Below are 15,347 nucleotides of genomic sequence, written 5' to 3'. Positions count from 1 at the left end.
CTGATCAGGTGCAGGGCGGCCCACTCGGGGGTCATGATCTCAAGCTTCAAGTCCAATATGACGCTCCAAATTCCGATTCAGGGTTTTTGTAGTTGATTACTGCGGTATTCGTACAAGGATCAGAAACCCGTTTGAATTGACAAGTAACCAAGCCAAGGGAGCAATCACATCGGTAGTAGCAAGTACTCTTCATCGGCTGTGAAGCAACCTGCACACATCCGAACCACTCTTCACCTTATCTAGCACCATTTCCCCACATTTGTCTACAACCCCAATATCTGCACCAGCATCCAGCAAAAGCTCAACAACCTCCATCCTACCCTCAGCCGCCGCCTTCATCAACGCCGTTTCCCCTTTCCCATCCCTTAAATCAACCCCATCCCCAACATCATACAACAACAACCTCACACAACTAACCTCCCCAGCCCTCGCAGCCTTCATTAAGCTCGTCTCCCCCTCCTCATTAGCCCTGTTCACATCCACCTTCCCACTCCGAAGCAGCGTGAAAACCGTCGTGTCACGGCCGGCAGCAGCAGCTTTCATCAACGCTGTATCCCCATTTTTATCTCCCGCATCCGCATCGATCCTCCTGTCCTTCAGCAATCCTTCGATGACAATGTTATGCCCATTCGCCGCCGCTTTCATCAACGCTGACGAGCCCAGATTGTCCCTCGCATCTGTCTCCACACCCTCCAAACTCAACAGCACCTGCACAACCTCCCTACAGTCCCGATTAGCAGCCTTCATAAACGCCGTTTCCCCCTGATGATCCTTCGCATTGAGCTGGATGTCCGGATGTGCAATCAAGGTATGCACAACAGAGGTCAGGCCACTCGAGGACGCATGCATGAGAGGTGTATGTCCCCGCTTGTCCTTCAAGTTGACGTCGACACCGAGGTTGGTAATCAATTGCATCGCAGTTTCCTCTCGATCACGCAGAATCGCTTTGGCCAACGCCGTTCGCCCATCGATATCCCGAGTGTTGGGGTCAACTCTCGAGTCTGAGAGGAGTAACTTGACCATACCGCGATGGCCACCCATGGCCGCCATCATCAACGGCGTCGCTCCCCGGTCATGCTGTGCGTTTGGATTGCACTTTTCGTGGGCGAGGAGCAAACGAGCAGCCTTCTGCCAGCCAGTGTGCGCAGCTTTCATCAACGGCGTCCTCCCGAGAACATCGCGACTATCCACTTCCACATCCAGATGGGCAAGGAGCAACTGAACAACCTCGTCATACTCCCCAGACCGATCCTCCTTCAAACCCAACGGTTTCCCCTCGGCTCTGAGATGCTCATTCTCCCCTCCCGCAGCAAAAGCCAACGCAGTCGCGCCTTTCTTCGTCTTCGCATTCACGTCAACATCCGGATGTTGCAACAGCGCCTCTACGCTCCTCGGTTGGCCTCTCTCCGCAGCCTTTGTCAACGGTGTATTTTGATATTGATCCACCGCATTCGCGTTCGCTCCAAGTTCCAGAAGCGCTGAGATGCATTCGCCATGCCCTCGAACAGCCGCTCGATGCAACGGAGTTTCGCCAATGTTGTTCGTGTCGTTTACGTCGAAGCCTTCAGAGACGAGGAACTCGACTGCATCTGTATGTCCTCTAAGCGCGGCCTTCAGCAGGGCGTTGTCGCCTCTTCCGTCACAGGTGAGGATGTCGACGTCGGGGTAGAACAGTATTCGTCGGATGATATCGACATTTCCACCTTCTGCAGCCCACGCAAACACTCCCGTCCCGTTGGCTTCCACCATCGTCACGTCGGCCCCGCGTTCCAACAGAATCTCGACGGTGTCTCGGAGTCCCAGGCTCGCAGCTCTCATAAGGGGAGTCACCAAGTACTGATCAGCCGCGTTGACGTTGACGTCTTCGCGGGAAAGGAGTTGTTGAACGATCTTGACTGGCGCCTCGCCTTCTGAAACAACCGGCCCTTGGGCCCCCTCCTCTTCACAACTTCCATCATCTGCACTGGCTTCTCCCTTCTCGCCAAGCCGACCACCGCCCTCCTTCACAATAGCTCTCATTAACGCAGTCTCTCCCCGGTCACTCTTCTGGTTGACGTCAATAGCTGGATGTTCGAGCAAAGCGGAAACGATGTCGGGATTCCCAAACTCAACGGCAAGAATCAATGGCGTTGTTCCTCTCTCGTTCCTCCGATTGACCAAACTATCGGCATCCGGCCTGGCCAGCAACTCCTTAACGGAATCCAGGCACCCTTGAAGAATGGCGTTGTCGAGGGAACGGTCAGAGTTGGTCTCGAAGTTGGAACGGGGTTTGAGGAGTAGGTCGACGATAGCTTGGTGTTTATGCCAGGTGGCGTACCGGAGGGCTGACCGCCCTGTACGGTCCCTGGCGAGAACATCTACTCCAGGGTGTGAGAGGAGTGTAAAGACCGCACTTTCTTGGCCATGGAACGCAGCGCGTATCAACGCAGTCTGTTCCCTCCTGTCCCGCGCATTGACGTCAATCCCCTCCATCACGAACAAAGCCTGTATGATGCGATGCTGTCCCCAGTCTGCCGCCTTCATCAATGGCGTGCTCATAAACTTGTCGCGTGCGTTGACGTCGCTGTGGGGGAGGAGATCCTTTACGATGTCGACGAGAGTATTGGAGTCGATGGAGATGCTGTCGTCCCGTTTCGAAGCAGCTTTGTGAAGTGCCGTCTCTCCTTGCTGGTCTGCAATCGAGACATCGAGATGGTCGGATTCGAGGAGTGCAAGGACGCATCGTCGATGTCCGTGTGCAACTGCTGTCCGCAAGGCGCCTCCATAGAGGTAGTTGACCTTGGTGCGCGGATGCTGGAGAATGAATCGGACAATCTGCTCGTCTCCTCGTTCTGCGGCGATCATGAGCGCGGTCTGCTTGTGGTTATTAACCGCGTTGGGATCAACATCCCCGTACTCGACCAACATCCGGACAATCTCTGTCGCCCCGCACCTAGCAGCCTCCATCAACGCTGTTCGACCTTTGTTATCCTTCGACTTGGGGTCGACTAGTCCAACCGTGCGCAGTTGCTTTTTGGGGTATCCAAGGAGGACCTTGACGACGTCCGGGTGGTTGTTTCGAGCAGCTAGATGAAGGGCCATTTCGCCTTTCTTGGATTTAGCTGGAAATTTGGACCCACAAGGGATAGAGAGGTCCATGATCGCCTGAACAGCTTCACGATGACCTCCATAGGCTGCTCGCATAAGCGGTGTGTATCCGTCATCATCTGCGTCCTTGAGCACCACGCCATGGTACAGCAAGAGTCGCATACAGCTACTGTGGCCAGAGGCTGCAGCGTTGGAGAATGGGGTTCGACCACGCCCATCCATCGAGTTGGGATCTTGGTGTGGTAGGATAGCTGAAAGGAACTGTTCTTGGCCGTGTAAAGCTGCCAGGTGCACTGCGAGTTGGTTATGCGGCACTGTTGTGTCGTCCGAAAGTGGGAAAATGTTGAGAAGGTCACAAAGGCCGTATTGTGCCGTGACGTGGAGGGGTGTTCCAAGCTCAACCTGCTGGCAAGACGTGGGGGCATACTTGATGTTGAGGGTGGGGAGTAGAGGGAAATGGCCGAATTCGCGTAAGAATGGGATGACGCCTTTGGGCAGACCGTTTTCGCCACTGGCTTCCTGTACGTGGTGTCCCCAGTGCTCGAATGCGTACCGCAGAAGAGGAAATGAAGATTGATTAAGGAATTCCTGCAGGTGCCCCGTGCAGAGAATTTGGTTGTCTGTCGAATCGAAAGGCATATGCCCACCCTCGCCATGGCAGCCTCCCAGTTTGAGTTTTGCTATCCCAGCGTGCAGGAGATAAGCAATGCATGCTTCTGCAATTGTGGTGTGGCCCAGGGCACCCAGAATACGGCTCGTGGTCGACCTGACATATTCCTTAGAAGCTTCATCTGAACTCAGATTGTTAGCGTATCGTGGAGAGAACTCGAATAATGAAAGCTCACCTGTAAATCCGACTTCCGTCGTTTTTTCATCCACTACTATGAGACCACGACAGATTACAGTCAACCTCAAGTCCCGAGGCAAGGTGAAGGATCCGGTCTCCGGATCTATTGCCAGAGCGTGCCTCAGCATAGCGACTGTAAACGGTTCCCTGGCGTGCGCCACCCAGAGCAATATCTTCTTTGCCAGCGAAGACTGTTCATCGTTCCGGTCAACGATCTCACGTATTGAGTCTGGCGTTGCAACCTGGAAATTTTAGCAGTCTACCTAGGGCTGGCATTATCGAGGAAAACTCACCTCACGGTGTAGCATGCTCGCCATCGCAGTGCACGACCGCAACCAGCAGCGCCAGTGGAGGCGGGATGAAACGTAACAGCGACAAGCCACGCGACGCCGACGCCCGCGTTCGCCATGGCCAGGGTCCACTCACCACAATTTCCCGCCCTCGTCGATTCTCGCAAGCGCCGTTGATGGCTACTGACACGATGTACACGATGGGATAAGAGTCGTTCAAATAGTTCATTGAACTGTTGAAACCTAGTGCATCGTCGTTGTTGAAGAGAACGTTGCACATCGTTGACGTGGGTCAGCGGCTTGGCCGAGAGACGCAATTCTGACGTTCTCACGCCCGGACCGCTTTCCATAGGCCACCTAAACTCCGAATAAGCGCCCACATAATGCGCATTCCCGTATGCTCGCGTTCGGATTCATCACCTTACATCCCATCAGTTTGTACAGAAAAAAGGATAGATACTCCTATAACTACGACTACTGCTTAATTATATTGAGATACGTTATCCCGAACGCGCCAGATACCAAACAACTTGATCACTTCTTCATGACCATGAGATTGCGCCTCCTGTAACGCCTTCTCGTAGTGACATAGTTCAGTTCGGTCTGGACTTTCTTGAGCCTCTACGTCCCTATCAATGCATCCAAAGTGCCCTCTGCTGCATGTATCTACAACTGATCCGTTGGATATCGACTGCTGGGCCTGTGATGCGTGACCTGCGAGTAATAGTTCAACACATCGAGTCCGTCCTCGGGTAGCAGCCTTGATCAAGGCACTCAGGCCCTGTTCGTCCAGTTTGTTAAGGTCTATCCGAGGATCCCTAACAAGAGCCTCCAGAACCTCGTCGTGACCCCACTCCGCCGCTTTCATCGCCGCCGTTCTCCCTTTTCGATCGGCGGCATTGAGGTCTAGGTTAGGGCAGAGATCGAGGAGCATTCGAGTAATCGCGGCATACGAGTGGGCGCGTAGCTCCTGGGCCATGCTACCTCTGCGTTCCATATTGTCGTTGGGTGATCGTCCTTGAGACGCCGCTTTCATCAACGCCGTGAGTTTACGGTTGCTGGTTGCATTGACGTTGTCCCGCCAGTAGTACGATGGGGAGCACTCAGGTGAGTTCCCTTCATCAAGAGGTAGGCGATAAGAGAGCAGCAGGTGGACTATGTCCTTGTGTCCGAATGAAGACGCCAATATCAGGGGCGTCTCCTTCCACGTCGATACGATGTCCGGTTCCGTCGCTGGATTAGCCAGAATGAGTTTCATCGCTTCGTATCGACCCCAGCGTGCGGCGTGAAACAAAGGTGTCCACCCCCGGTCATCTTGATGGTTAACATCAACGTTGGGGTGCTGAAGGAGGAGCTGCATGCAATCGACGCGTCCCCACGCCGATGCCCTCCCCAACGGGGTTCGGTCGTACCGATCAGTCAAATTCGGATCGACATTGGGATGCTCCAGGAGCGCCTTGACGATTAGCGCATGTCCACTCCCCGAGGCCCTTCCCAGTGCTGTCTTCTGCTCGCTATCTTGGACATTCACATCGCGTGTCGGCGACCGGAGAAGCTGCTCAACAAAGGCATGATGGCCGTTCCCTGCCGCAAGGTGCAAATGCGATTGCTGGGAATGCGAAGTGGTGTCATCGAAGTTGATTGAGGATGAGTGTAAGATGTTGTAAAGGCCGTAGAAAGCAGCAATGTGGGATGGAGACCCAAGGTCGCACGGGGGACATGTCTCGTCTATGCTGTAATGTGCATGGGTCTCCAGTGGATATCGAGTCTGCCGAAGGAGAAATTGGAGGACGTTGGTTTGGAATCTCTGTGGCACAGTCCCGAGCGTGATGGCCCCAATACTTGAAAGCATAACGCAGGAATGGATATGACGGTTGATTGACGAACGCTTCAAGGTCCCCCGTGCACCGAATGGTCGAAGCAGAAGTTGGATGGTGCTGTTTCCGTTTGTGTGGCTGGTAAGACTCGAATTGGAGGGACTCAAAACCGGCGTACGAGAGATAGCCCACGCAGCTAGAGGCAATGAGGGAATGCGGGTGGATGCCGAACTCGGGCTGGGGAATCAATTTCTCGAGGAACTCCCTGGCCGTATGGTCTGCGCAACGCTACAATTAGCCGAAAACGCTCTGAAAGGCGCGATGGGAGTAACTCACGAATCAATTGAACAGTCTTCGACGCTTTATCAGCTGTGACAAGGTTACAGCAGACATCAATTAACGACTCTTCTCCCAGTACATCGTCCGGGTCGAATCGTCCCTCTTCGTCAACGGCGAGTGCATGTTGCAGCATCGCAACAGTCATGGGCTCCTTGGCGTACATAACCCAGGAGAGAATTCGCTTCGCATCGGCCACATCTTCTGCTTTCTGGCCGCAGATTTGCCTCCATATACCGCGGTACGTATTGTCGAGGTCTGAAGGAAGGCATTGTAGCTTCTGCTTAAGACTTGAGACCTTTTTCGTCCCTCCCAAGTGGCCCTTCCCCATGTACAAGGCCGCAAGCAGGAACCTGATGAAACGGTAAGTGAATCAATTATGGAATAGGGGGAATAGACTTACATCCCATCTGATGAAAGCTGTACGGCAGTGACAAGCTCTTCGAAGACGTCTTTCCTGTTCTCGAGCACTTTGCCCAGCCGCGAATCATGTTCCACGCTGTGACAAATAAACGTTCGAACGTCTTCGTAGTTAGCGCGAATGTCGACAAAGACAGTTTTCTGGTGAGCCATAGCCTCCATATGAGCAAGGGGCCTTGAAGTAACGAAGACGTTGCATCCCAAGCAAGGTAGCAAGACCTTGATGACTGACGTCTGTGTGGGCTCAGGGAGCTCGTCCAAGGCATCCAAGGCGACGAAGGCTCGAGGGAAGTGGGCTAACGCTCGCTGAAGGCATTGTGTAAGCTCGGCTTCCGATGGTTCGGTTCTATGCTTCCTGTGTTCCTCGTAAAGCTCGACGATTATAGGAAAGACGACTTCGGTGTGCCCGATAAGCAACTGTTCAAGCAAGGAAGCTACGATATCGCGGAGGGTAAATTGGTCGATTGACCTGCAATAGACTGTCAAGACGGGAACTCCGGGGTGCTCTTCTCTCAGAAAATGGTTTACCAGGGACCTATTCGCAGCTTAATGCATGAGCGTACGAAAGCGACTCAGACACCTACAGCAACGTAGTCTTTCCTGCCCCAGCTGCCAATCCATCAACCCAGTGAACAGCAATACAGTCGGCGTTTAACACTTACGAATACCTTTGCCCCACAGAACACCGCCATTGCTTTCTTCCCATTTCCTGAACTTGTGCAATTGAAGGAGCCAGAGGCCAGTGTTGTCTACTCTTCCACTGTACGCCTCCTTTTGCCGAGCCCTGGCGTTAATGTCGGTTAACCATCTGGCGAATTCGATGACTTTATCTATCCCAAAGTCAGCCCATCGTGGTGGAACACCATATCTGGAACTCACCATCTGCCCCATCAGCGAACGGCCCGTTCTGCGCTTGGATGGTGACGTTGGTTATGCTCTCTGCGGTGTTAAACGGGAGATGACGAAAAGAATAGGATGGGATTGGAGATTCAAAATGATATTGCGTTGAAAAGAGTGTGATTGCCCCAAAAAGAGTGGGATGGGGGAATAAGAGTGGGATCCCAGCCGTCATCCCACTCTTTTCGTCGTGTTGTGACGCCAATCCCGCCCAGTCTCCGTGCCGCCCGTTGAAGGGCGGCCGTTAGAGTCAGGATTAGTTATCTGCGCGTAGCGCAGCTGTTAGGGTGAGGGTTGGTGGTTAGAGTTGGGTTTAGGGTTGGGTTTAGGGTTGGGTTTAAGGTTGGGTTGGGTAGTTATGTAAAAGGTTGGGGAAGGGAATATTATGTTGCGCGCCTTCTTCCAGATAATATGACGTTGAAGATGCTGAAAATGGAGAGAGGCCACCCCTCCACCACCATCCCACTCTTTCGAAGGTGATCCCACTCTTTTTCACGACATTTATTCCAATCTCCTAATCCCATCATATTCTTTTCGTATATACTCGTGTTAAACCTGCCGCCATTGATTGAGAAGTCACTGGAATGCTGGAAGATGGGGGATATTTGGACCCTGGATTTCCGAGAGCCACCTGGATCTGCGACTAGCTGTGTATATTCTTCGTTAATGGCCCAGAGTTCTGCGATTTATAACTGAAGATCATGCACCTTCGACGTCTTGCCGGTGTGCATCCTCGAATCTGTACAAGGCTTTCTCTCACCAGCTCGGTCAAGTGGAGAGGGGAGGTCGAAGAAGGTAGGCGAGCGCCGACTGCATCTTATGTGGATGTCAACTGATGCTGTGCAAATTCTCGAAGGCCTCGAGGCATACTGCAGTGCATCCCATGACAGTCCCATCGATAGGCGCCCACTACACGTGAAAGATCCCACGCTTTGGGCACTTTGTCCCAATTAATGATCGAAACGCCCAACAAGCGCCCAATGAGCTTGGTGGTCAGCTTTCCTCCCATGACCGTTAGAATCACCAAGCCAGGGGTTATCTTGCCTTGGAAGGTGCATCCAGTCCAATAGAACCTGAATTAAGTTGTAATTAAATGGATTGTGAACGGGAGAGAGATCGCTCTCAGAACGGCCTGCGTGTCACAGTCACCCTATTCCAAGGGTTGTGTTCGGACTGGGACGATCTGAGAGCTGTGTCCATCTTCTCCGCCGCTGTTATATGTATGCTGATTCTTGAACTGCAATACTTTCTGGCCGTCCGAAGTGCCAGGGACGGAAGAACCATGTCCCACGCGAACAAACCAACGGTTGCAGTTGATATCCGAATCTTATCCGCATACACATGTGTAATTTCCATAACGAGTGTTCAGTTCTCTATGTCGTGCTCCATCTTCACGTAGGCGATGGGAACGAATGGTGCGTAGTCACAGTAGCAGCCGTGCAGCGGAAGGCCTGCTGATATCCGAAAATCTGGTTCCAATTTCGCTTCGTGCAATTGATAAGGGGGATTGAGTTTGACACCTTCCTTTATCTTCAACAGAAGTACAGCAGCGTCGAACCATGTCTCCCGCATACCCTGTCTAGGCGGTAAGTGGCTGTTTTGAGGGATGCATCGGGTGACAGCATGCCTTTGAGTCTGTCGGCCGAGCGACCCTTGACGCTAACGTTATGGCAACGTCGCCGTACTCATATCGGACAAGGACTGCAGACGACGCCATGTGTTCACCGCGTCTGGGGAAAGATTTGAAACGCCATATCTTATCTGTGCTTCTCAACCACTGAACCATGCGATCCAATGTTCGCCACCTTCATATGATCTAACTTTCAGTGAACTTCGACCAACTGTCAAACAAGACATCCGAATGTTTTGAATGTTTTTTAGATCGTTTTCTATCGCCCCCACATGCAGATACCATTACAACTCTGCTCTAAACGGTGACGAGCCCATTACGACTTTATCATCTGACGACACCCAATGACTTTATCCATCAATGTACGGCATGCTCCTGCATATGACCCCGAACCTTGGCACATAAAGAAGCAATGGACCCCGCAGCGACCTCATTGGCAAACACCATCAGGCAGCCTTGCACATTGTACCCTTCCCAATTCACCTGGATATGTTGTCGTGAAGAAGCCTCAGCCTCCGTCCACTCCACCAATCTCAATCCGCCGCACGCAGATTGTGTTAGCTCGACCATGCGCAGGCCTGTATCTGGAAACAAAAGCCATATGGACAGAAATACAAGCGCTTTTGCCGCGCGGTACAGCCTACGATAGGCACCAGGCAGCCTTCTCTTAGTTATCTTCCGTCGTTGCATAAAAGGACGAAAGGGACCATCAGAGGCAAAGCAATTCGCCAGCTCTTCATCCTCCCCGGTTACCAGCTAAAATGCGTCTCTCCGTTCTCACCGCTGGACTCGTCTACGCTGCGACCCTCGTCGTTTCCCAGTTCGTACCATCCATCTCTTTCTATCCCGAGTCACGGAAGAACTGACGCGTCTGTTTCTACAGGAGGACATGTGGCACTAACCCCTCCCCTGCTGAGATCGCCGCCGCTGAGGCCAACTTCAGGAACCACCGCGTCCAGGTTTCCACTTCCGACTTCTCCACTGCCGCAGCCACCATCCCCGTCCATTTCCATGTCATCTCCTCCGGCTCCTCCCTCTCCCAGGGCAACATCCCGTAAGCCATACCCCCTTCCGCCCATCCAATTTTGCACCTCTAACCACAGTCACCCTTTCTTCCCAGTGACTCACAGGTCCGCGAGCAAATCGCCGTCCTCAACAGGGACTTTGCCGGCACCGGCCTCTCCTTCACCCTCGTCAACACCACCAGGACCGTCAACGCCGACTGGTTCCAGAGGGCCGGTCCCAGCACCAGCCAGCAGACCGCCATGAAGCGCGCTCTCCGCGTCGGTTCCGCCAGCACCCTCAACATCTACTCTGTCGGCTTTACCTCCGGCTCTGGAGCTGGTCTTTTGGGATATGCTACATTCCCCAGCTCCTACTCTCGCAACCCCACCGATGATGGTGTTGGTACGTATTCTCGCCAATACCGTCTACCTTCTTGGAGGCTAATCACACCATTCACAGTGATCCTCTACTCCTCCGTTCCCGGGGGTTCTTCTGCCCCCTTCAACTTGGGAACCGTACGTTCAACCAACCGCTATCATTATCTCGTCGCATACTAAACGCCTCCTTTCAGACTGCAACCCACGAAGTCGGCCACTGGGTCGGTTTGTACCACACCTTCCAGGGTGGATGCTCTGGCTCTGGCGACTCCGTCTCCGACACCCCTCCCGAGGCTAGCCCTGCATCGGGTTGCCCCATCGGCCGTGACACCTGCGCTGGCGGTGGACCTGACCCCATCCGTGAGTCTCCTCCACGCACTCCTCCTGCTCACCAAGTGTTCTGATGTCCTCCCCTTTTCGCAGACAACTACATGGACTACTCCAACGATGCTTGCATGGAGGAGTTCACCCCTGGCCAGATCGCTCGTTTCCGCAGCCAGATCGCCACCTACCGTGGTATCAGGATCTAAAGTAGGACAGTAGGCTGGACGTTAGGTTCTGGAACATACCCATCTCACCACTCGAGGCTGAGGTTGTAAACGTTAATAATAAGTGTAAATTATGAAATTCCTCGAGGCGCATAAAATACAACAACAAAACATACCACGGAAAACCAGAATCCAGATTCAACCATCAACCATATGAAGAAAAAAGCAAATCAACCAACTGTTGCCAACCATCGTGCCCTTTATACCGCAGGTACGATAAAGACCTGATCACCATTGACCAGCGTCCCCTCCGACTCCGACTTCGAATCCGTCTCTTCACCCTTCCCTTCCCCCTTCTTGACCCGCCCAACAATCGACACAGGCTCCTTCGTCTGCGTATAGACCCTGAGTCCCAAAACGACCGACTTCCCATCGTCCCTCAGCAAGTGACGCCAGTCGTCGGCTCCATCCTCGTCCTCGCTATCATCATCACCACCTTGTTCCATATTGGAACTCGGGTATACCGCAACCTCCTCACCATGTGATTCACCAGTGGTTGCTTCGTCGACTTCAGGTTGGGTTTGCTGCTGCTCAGGGGTGTGACCGAGCGCGTTGAAGACGGTGAGGCCAAGGATTCCGAGCAGGTTGAGACAGCCGATCATGAGCAACTTCAGGAGGATGTCCCACTGGAGGCCAGAACCCGCATCTTTCGCGACTGTTGCCACTTCCGTTAGCGGAGGAGCTTCACTGTGGCCGTTGGATGTGCCATTCTGGGAATTGAAAGCCTTCTCGTCCGTTCCTTCCGCCTTTCCCTTCACCTCCTGAGACTGTTCCTTCTCGCTGTCCTCGTCCCCAGGTGTGGATGGCTCTTCATCAGAGTCAGAATCACTCTCGGACTTGTTATGGAAATCTTCATAATCCTCTCGGATAACATCCTCCAAGGTCTTCGGCATGAATTGGGATTTCAACCTGCAGTTAAAGGTTAGGAAGATCATAGGACAAGAACGAAAGACACCAAGCTGACTTTGTCACCCGATCTAACGTACGACCATTGGTTAGTTTCTCCGTTAGACGCGAGTAATAGAACAGCCACTTACTATCCGCGATGCTCTGAGCTCGAATCTTATTCGTCAGGATCCTAGAGATGACTCGTGTTCGAGTCTACAAAATCCATGTTCAACCTCCTTTGATAAAATGACAACAAAATTGAACCCACATTTGGGTCATTGCCTTCATCGGAATCGTCGTCATCGACATCGCCATAAACCATAGTGTTCTCTCCCGACGATTTCTCTCTATCATATCGCACCTACACCATCCATGGTCAGCCAAAGTACGAACAGCAAAAACGAAAGAAAAGCATATAACTCACATAGACAATGTAAACTCCCGGCTCCAGTTCCATTTCGACAGACAAGCTTCGTGACTGGAACGGGTCGTGCTCCGAGATTCGTTGAAGAGGTACCAACTCTCCCAGTTTCACGACAGCAAAGTCCATGGTGACATCTGCCGTCTTCTTGATGCTTCGGAACGGGCGCTCGTTGATACGAGAGAGGGTAAAGATGGCTTTGGTCTTCTCCGGAACTTGGACAGAGTCTGACATGCTTCATTTAGAACTGGGTTTGGAGCAGGCAAAAGGTAAACTTACATGACAGTGTTCCATATGAAGGAGCCCTAGGTTCAGTGGGAACTGGAACTGACATCCACGAAGAAGCCATAATCCAAGTATCGTCGAACAGGAACGTTCTTTCAACGTCCGCGAAAGAGTCAAGGAAGTCCTTGTCTTCAAAGTACGCCATGTCAGTCAATCACGCCAATTTCCAACCAAAATCTTCACGACTTACATTCCATGACAAACTGGCCATCATCCCCAAACGTATGTCCGAGTTCGGGGAGAACCTGCAACCATTCCGGTGTCCACTCCTTCGATCCATCCGACCACGCTCCCTTCCATTCGCCCGTACCCCAGGGATTACGAACGATAACGAAACGCTTTCCGCGAGTCTCGACCGCTCTCATGATAGAGTAGGCATGATTGCCATACAGTCCTTCGACATCTGGGCTTTGACCCCACCAATCATCCTCAGGTGCGCGCAACCTTTGGAAGCTACAGGCCAAGACACGATCTTTGTTGGCCATTAGCAACTCCTCCTTCCAGAACTTGTCGATATCCAAAATGTCCTGTGGTGGTAACTATCGTCAGCGAGTTCACGCCAGGCGCAACATGTCGAGGTGCCCACCTTGATTAGGAACACAGTGGATACACCACTAACCCAAATGAAACCCGTCAGTGGTTCTGCCGAGCTCACAGATAAAAGACCAACGCACCCAGTCAAGTCCTCCACACCCTCACAAGTATACCCTCCTTCGAGATGGGCAAAATTACCATTAAGCTTCGCATAAGCCTTTTCGATGAGAGGTACCCATGTCTCCCCGTCCGCGCCAGCGCCGGCATAGAGGAGGTGGGCGCCACCCTTGAACCCCCTTCGGGCGATCTGGTTGTACCGGCTCTTGTCCTCGTGGTAGGTCAATTTAGCCTGTTGCGTAAGCTCCTCGTATTTCGGGATATTCGTGAAGAGCATACTAGAGCGTTCTCGTCAGCCCGTGTCTCCGAACTAGACAGACAAGCGTCCTCACTCGTCGATGATGACACTGTCCCAGCCATTGTCGCCATAGAAGATGAAACCGTACACTCCGACTTCCTCGTCCCTCTACAACCCCCAGTGGTAAATCGTTTGGACCACGATGTTGGAAGAAAGGCCTACTCACCGCCACGCAGACTTTCTCAATTAGGCCAGGCATTGTAGACACCGTCGCCAGCGCCGACAAGAACCAACAATCACCGAGACCACCCTGGCGAATCGAATTGGAGCTGACAGCGCCGCCGGGAGGGAAGAACAGTGGTTTATCAAACAACTGAGTGACGCGCTGCACGTCTTGCGCGTTGGCTGTCTCCGTGAACTCGGTATAACCGTGCAGACATCGAATTTGATCATATTCAAGGTCAAAGTCATGGTCTCTGCTATGGGCGGTATAGCAAACGTCCAGCACGGGACCGCTCCATGTCACCACCGCGCAGGTCTCGGTCGCGTTCAGTTGAAAGGGACAGGAGGCGTCGAGGAGCAAGCTATTCTCGTTCCAGGTCTCGCTCTGTTCAATAGCAGAATCGAGCTCCTTCGTGACCAAAAGCCCAGGCCTCTTGGGCGCTGTTTCTTCAACTTGAACTTGCTTGCGCTTCTTCGCAGCTGCCGCCTTGCGTCGCTGTCTCTTGTTCTTCGCGTTGGGTGCCATAACGTGGGTCGTCGACGTCCAGCGAGTGGGTGGATAGAAATAAAGAAGGAAGATGGGGATCTACGCAGATCCAGCTCTGGGTTCCCGTCAATACATTTATATTCCCAATGTCAGAACCGTGATGGTAACATCGCCAGCGGTGCACTGGCATGGGCCCACCAGTGAGAGACAAAGGCAGTGAAGCAACGTGTTCTTCGCCGGCGCTGTCCCAAGACGGGCATCTCTGTCATTCTATACGTCTGGAAGACGACAAGCTGACTCCGATCTTTCGTGTGTGTCCAACAGCGATCGCGATGATCACGGTGCAAATCAAGCCCCACGAAAGGAACCCAACCTTTGCTCTGAATCAAGCGGAGTCGTTCGGAGCTGAAACGGCCTCCTTTGCCGACCTCAGACAAAGGTGTCGGCCTTCCCTTTTTATTGATCCGGCTTATCAACGGCAAGTTACGGCAAAGGCGATCGAATGGGCGCTTAATTTAAGCCTTGGCGCACGCCCACAAATTCGCGCCCATTCACCGAGACCGCCGGAAAATTGAAATCCTGGCGTCAACATACATGTACACACTTGTATACACCACAAGAGCAGAACCCTGAGTACATCGTACATCGAGGTTCGAGTACATACTCCCGGTACTCCCAGAAAACAGCACTTTCTTCCCGAACCGGCTATGAAAGCATCTGCCATGGGAGCTCCTCTGTATCCGTTCAGTACCCCCCAATTCTCGATCTATACACTGAACCGCGTGTGCACACCTCACACCGCAGTTGATCAGAAGCTAAGTATAAACACAAAGACCAAAGTAGACACCAGCGCCCAATTGTGAGAAGCCCGAGGAACCCTCTACTTAATACAACACTAAAC

General features: G+C 52.7%; 4 protein-coding genes across 4 annotated transcripts; 1 reads left to right on the top strand and 3 right to left on the bottom strand.

Moving 5' to 3' along the window:
- Positions 1-189: 189 nt before the first annotated feature.
- Positions 190-4,251, bottom strand: CC1G_10701 (ankyrin-1; the record flags this gene model as incomplete). Its single annotated transcript, XM_001832067.2, has 3 exons — positions 190-3,878; positions 3,933-4,176; positions 4,228-4,251. 3 exons carry the CDS (start codon positions 4,249-4,251, stop codon positions 190-192), a joined length of 3,957 nt encoding a protein of 1,318 aa, XP_001832119.2.
- A 454-nt stretch (positions 4,252-4,705) lies between these two features.
- Positions 4,706-7,688, bottom strand: CC1G_10700 (ankrin repeat containing protein; the record flags this gene model as incomplete). The annotated part of the gene is made up of 6 exons (XM_001832066.2): positions 4,706-6,065; positions 6,112-6,319; positions 6,378-6,730; positions 6,781-7,266; positions 7,382-7,406; positions 7,460-7,688. 6 exons carry the CDS (start codon positions 7,686-7,688, stop codon positions 4,706-4,708), a joined length of 2,661 nt encoding a protein of 886 aa, XP_001832118.2.
- Positions 7,689-10,085: 2,397 nt separating this feature from the next.
- Positions 10,086-11,236, top strand: CC1G_15139 (metalloprotease; the record flags this gene model as incomplete). Its single annotated transcript, XM_001841506.2, has 6 exons — positions 10,086-10,144; positions 10,208-10,378; positions 10,445-10,731; positions 10,789-10,844; positions 10,901-11,066; positions 11,130-11,236. The coding sequence occupies 6 exons, from the start codon at positions 10,086-10,088 to the stop codon at positions 11,234-11,236; spliced, it is 846 nt and encodes a 281-aa protein (XP_001841558.2).
- A 218-nt stretch (positions 11,237-11,454) lies between these two features.
- CC1G_15138 (hypothetical protein) lies at positions 11,455-14,485 on the bottom strand (the record flags this gene model as incomplete). Its single annotated transcript, XM_001841507.2, has 11 exons — positions 11,455-12,163; positions 12,219-12,231; positions 12,292-12,355; positions 12,411-12,503; positions 12,567-12,790; positions 12,843-12,977; positions 13,039-13,375; positions 13,435-13,462; positions 13,523-13,777; positions 13,832-13,905; positions 13,964-14,485. The coding sequence occupies 11 exons, from the start codon at positions 14,483-14,485 to the stop codon at positions 11,455-11,457; spliced, it is 2,454 nt and encodes an 817-aa protein (XP_001841559.2).
- Between the last annotated feature and the right edge of the window lie 862 nt (positions 14,486-15,347).

This window comes from Coprinopsis cinerea (genome assembly GCF_000182895.1).
Source record: "Coprinopsis cinerea okayama7#130 chromosome 9 map unlocalized cont3.9, whole genome shotgun sequence".
NCBI classification, from domain to species: domain Eukaryota; kingdom Fungi; phylum Basidiomycota; class Agaricomycetes; order Agaricales; family Psathyrellaceae; genus Coprinopsis; species Coprinopsis cinerea.
Note: the sequence above shows the minus strand (reverse complement) of the source record. Positions and strands in the feature narration are given on the sequence as shown.